This window comes from Frankliniella occidentalis, unplaced genomic scaffold, assembly GCF_000697945.3.
Source record: "Frankliniella occidentalis isolate FOCC.00 unplaced genomic scaffold, Focc_3.1 Scaffold137, whole genome shotgun sequence".
Classification (NCBI taxonomy): Eukaryota; Metazoa; Arthropoda; class Insecta; order Thysanoptera; family Thripidae; genus Frankliniella; species Frankliniella occidentalis.
This window is the reverse complement of record NW_026267264.1, coordinates 427490-432439: the sequence shown is the minus strand read 5'-3', so window position 1 is coordinate 432439 and position 4950 is coordinate 427490. Positions and strand designations below refer to the sequence as shown.

General features: G+C 50.8%; 1 protein-coding gene across 1 annotated transcript in view; it reads right to left on the bottom strand.

The window, feature by feature from the left end:
* Positions 1-4950, bottom strand: part of LOC113211050 (sialin) — a gene marked incomplete in the record, with an annotated part of 17631 nt that overhangs the window by 1968 nt on the left and 10713 nt on the right. Inside the window, 5 exon segments of the mRNA XM_052270754.1 lie at positions 305-460; positions 569-701; positions 794-943; positions 2195-2421; positions 3747-3831. Coding sequence (XP_052126714.1) covers positions 305-460; positions 569-701; positions 794-943; positions 2195-2421; positions 3747-3831 — 751 coding nt within the window.

The following is a 4950-nucleotide window of genomic DNA, read 5'->3' as shown; positions in this document are numbered from 1 at the left end:
CCCTAGGCCACTAGTGCGAGCCCGGTGGATACACTAAGTCGCAACGAGGTCAAAATGGGGACTTTGGAAGTCAGTCTAAAGTGTAAGTCTACGGAGAACTCTACTTTGACTTTGAAGATCAAAATGACACCACTCTGACGTCATTTTAACAGAGGCGTTCCCCTTGAGAGTGATAGAGCTACCACCCGCGAGCTCCCAAGCACGTTCCCAGAGCGTTTTCACTACCTCCCCCGCCCCATTTTGAGCGGTTCAGGTGAGCTTCCGGGGGAGCTCTGCTGTCGCACTGCTCTGAGAGGCGCCTTACCGGAGAAGTTCGGCGCGATGTCGAGCCCGTTGCCCAGGTAGCCGGCGGTGACGGCCCCGTTGAAGGTGAGGGCCAGCGTGAAAATGGCCACAGAGGCGACCCTGTCGCTGCCCACGAAGATCTGCACGGCCATCAGCAGGCCCGGGATGCCCACCGCTGCAACAAGACGACGGGTGTCTGAGACCTGGAGCACCCCTGGCCCTGGAGCCGCCCGGGTGGGTGGGACTGAGCGAGCTGCAGTGTGCCTCTCTCCTGCCAACCTACCGAAGGTTGTGAAGATCTTGCGGATGGCGGTCGTGCTGATCTTGTTCCTGCTCTTGAGGTAGTCGGCAATCACTCCTGTGCCGAGGGCCATGAGGTACTTCCCCAGGTAGGGCAAGCTAGACGCCATACCGTTCTACACACACAAAATAATAAACAATAAATAAATAAACCCGGGGCAAATGTTGAACTTGGACAAAATGCCCCGCACATCCGGCCCATACATACCTCCTTGATGTTGAAGTGCAGGACCTTCTTCATGAAGGTCGGCAGCTGGTTGACGACGGTGAAGAAGCCGTAGATGCTGGCGACGTGTGACAGGACGATGGCCCAGACCGGGCCGGAGCTGAGCACCTGGCGCCAGGGCACCGGCAGCGACTGCGGCAGGGAGGGAGGGCCGTGAGGGTCACCGTCAAGGAGGAGAAAACAAAAGGCCCGGCGGGACGGGCGCGCGTCCAGGGACCGGGTCAGGGCCCGCGCCCGAGCTTGGCACGCTGCACGCTCACGCTCATGTGCACGGCGGCGTGCCGACCGAATCGGAGCTTTCTCACAGGAGCCGTGAACGTTAAGGGGGCCCGAAAACGACAGTTTGAGCGCGACTTGGGTTGGCCATGGTTCCCATGAAATCTGGGATTTGGGCCGAAAACCGGGCTGGTTTTGGAAGAGGATTTTCACTCCTTGCGGACAAGCAACGTTCGGCCCATATCCCAGATACGAAACCATGCCCAAAGTCGTGCTCAAACTTTCAGTTAGGGAAACCCTAGTGAACGCAACGAATACGACGTGGGAGGGGGAGGCGGGCTACAAATATCATGTCTCCCTCCCTTATAGAAGTTTCAGTACGCCCGTCGTTCGCCGTTACGAAGACTTACTGCTACTGCCAAGTCAAGCTCTCTCAGAGCGCCTGATAGGTAGGCAACATCTCGCCTGCAGTGCATATGTGTTCTGCGGGGCGGCCTACCCCGAGTCTCGCAGGCGCCGAGCTCCCGCGTAATGTGCCGAATGATTCTGAGAAAAACGGCCGTACTTTCTAGACGATCCCTTGCTAAAAGTTAAACCTACCGCCACCTCTAGAAATACAGTGGAAGCGAAAATTTTGTGATATCGCGAACGATATCGTTTTGATATTGCATGTCGATTTGTTGCCCCCCCCCCCCCTTTTTCTGATGTTAGGGACACGGAAAGTGGCGAAAAGTCGACATGCGATATCTATACGAAATTGCCATTTCTGGCGGTAAGGTTTCGTTTCGTACTAATTTGTCCGGAAAGCTATATGATTTCGTACAGATGAATGTACAAAATTACGTTCATATCGACGCAGAAATAATGTGTGCAAAATATTTGATTGCTTAAATTTGTACAAATAAAATATGCAATCTACACGGAAATATGCTAATATGGACTTGTATAACAGCATTAGCTGGCTTAACTAATTCTTAGCTAAGAGGGCTAACATATTAAATCTTTACAGCAAGTTTCTTTATTTTCTAGACAACTTGTTGTGGCTTATATTTTAGCTCTCTTAGCTAATTAGCTAGGCAAGCCAATAATCTCATCAAAAAGGCCATATCAGCGAATGCATTAGCTGATTTAGCTAATTATTTTTCCAGTCAGTGTGTGGGGGCTCACCTCCTTCTCCTTTGAGCGCACGCTGTCGCCCAGCGCCTGCTCGATGAAGCGCCGCTCCTCGTCGCTGATGCGCGGGTGCTGCGCCGGCGAGTCGTAGATGAGCGCGAACCAGAGCAGCGACCAGGCGAGCCCAATGCCGCCCGTCACGTAGAAGGTGGACTCCCAGCCCCAGGTGGCCAGCAGCTGTCCGCAGATGGGCATGGTCACGGCCGCGCCCAGCGACGAGGCTGCGATGAGATAAGGAAAACGTCTCGGAAAAACTTCGTATTGACGATGGAAAGTTGTACCATTTGAAAAAAAATTCTAAATCATAAAATCAACGTTTACAGGGATAAGACTACAGGGTGCGGCCCACAGATCCCAGGATATTTCATACTACGCCTTATGCGTCGACATTACGATACTGCCCCCTCCCCCCCAAAAAAAAACAACAAAAAACAGTAGTATAAGTAATGGTTTGTAATTTCCATTATACATATATAAAATATAATTTTTTTTTGTAACGAGTGACAAATTCACTAAATAAACGATGCTTATTTCTGCACCCAATCCATCCAATTGGGAGCAGCATCATTGTGGAGTCACCTTGTAGTAGTCACACAGCTCCCATTCCAATACCCACCATGATTTGAAAGAAAAATAAAGTGTTATTCTTTCATTTATTCCGGTTCAGCACAACTCGCTTTTCTCCTCTATTTGACACTCCGAAAAACGGGGCTAGAGTTGGGGTGAAGTTTGAGAGTCGATCAGGAGACGAGAGGTTTTTTGGCAACCTTCCCCCCCCCCACCCCTTCCCGCTTCCCCCTGCCACTTGTCTTTCTTCTTCAAACAACGATATCAATTTGGCCGCGGAATATTTACGGAATTATTAATTAATTATTTTGCATTTCGTGCGAGACTATTTTTACTTTCAGCTCAGTGCGTCATTTTATTCTCCCTCGCCTGCCTATGTCTGTTTACATTCCCGGCAAGACGTTTCCGCTGGTCGCCTCGCCTCGCCCCGCCCCGCCCCGCCCCGCCACGCGCGCACCCCGTCTGGGTCAATCCGTCCACTCCACTCTGGTGGACCGGGGCGGACTATGACCGTCGATATCGAGTCTCTCCCACGGATGTTTCTACGAGGCGCAATGATGCGATCGTCTCGGTGATCGTAGAACAGAGGGCCGAACAGTAGCCCACTGGACCCGCGGTGCCCCCCCCCCCCCCTCGTTGCCCCGGGACGTGGTGGCACGGTACGGTGCCGAGGGGCAAAAGTTTTACGGAAAGGGGCGGGGGGATTAGTATAATGCAGTGTGTGTGTGTGTGAGAGAGAGAGAGAACATTGTTTGTGTTCCCTGGTGTGTCACGGAACACATACTCGGTGACACGGTGTACATTATGTACTTTGTACACCTGCAGGCCTGGCCCCGTCGGCCTACCTACTCCCGTTTCTGTTGCCGCAGCCCGACCCGTCTTTGCCACACTGGCGTGGGGGCAGGCGGCGCTACACACGTAAAAATAATAAAATATTGCATCACTTCAATACACGTATCTCATGACACCGCATCCTTACCCATCATGTTGGACATGAACTTGCTCCGGTCGGCCGGCGGGATCCACTGGGCGGCCATGGGCAGCATAGCGGGCCACGTGACACCCTACGGGGTCCAGAAACAAAACGACATGTCAGTCTGATGAGCTCTGTGTGCAAACGGACGAGAGGTTTGCCATTTGAAACAGCCGATGGGCGAGGAACCGGAGACGGCAGTGTTTGCTCAGGTGATTTGTGATCAAACAAATGCTACAATTATTTTTTCATTGAAGTGATGTGTTTCAATACCATCAGAAAAGTATAGAGCGAAGAAATTAGAAGCATTTTGCGTCTCTCTCTGAAGAGCATCGTGCGCGACTTCCACATTTTCAGTGCAAAAATCGTTTCTTCATCCGATTACAAGAACGAGTACGCCCTTTTAGAACACTAAAAAATCTGTCCATTGGGACAAATTCCTTTGGAGAACGCTTTTTACTGGACGTGTTATTCACAGATAAAAAAAGACGTAGCACCAGAAATTATAATTTGACCTAACTATTGTCGCGGTGTCGTACGTTATGAGAGGCGTTCTGATGGTAGCCATGCGCGGGAGGCACCGGTACAGAACAGTGCAAACATGCAAACATATTGGATTCGACATTGTCGGCTTCAGTATGCAAACGAGTGAAGACCACGTGCCACGCGCCGGCCACACAACTACAACAACAAGACTGGCCCAAAGCGAGAAAATAAGCCTCGTAAGAGACGAAAATACGACGCTTTTTAAAATGAACTTCAATGAAAAACAACAACCCGAAGAAGAATTTGGCGTGCCCCAAGATCGTAGACGCTTCTTTTGCCAATTTGGCTGTGGGCCCCATCCTGAGCTGATGAGCATATGAGCAGCAGCGTCATTGCACCCCGCAGAGCCCCGCCCCGCCCCAGACGTCTTTTCTACCCGCGCTTAATTTCTTTTAGTCCGCCCGTATACAACATTAGGTCAACAAGGCGGTGGTGTGAGATCACTTCTGCTCATCTAGGACACTTGGACGTCGTGTCCGTCAGCAGGGCACAGTGAAAAAAAAATTAACAAAAGATAGTTTGCGCGTGGTGATGATTAGGGCACGTTATTCATTCTTTACAAAATGCGGATAATAGAACTTCCAACTTGTCTGAAATTAGTTCCATCAAATTACTAGAGAGCATAGCCTTCACTAAAAAATATCAGGGGAAAAAATCAGAAAAA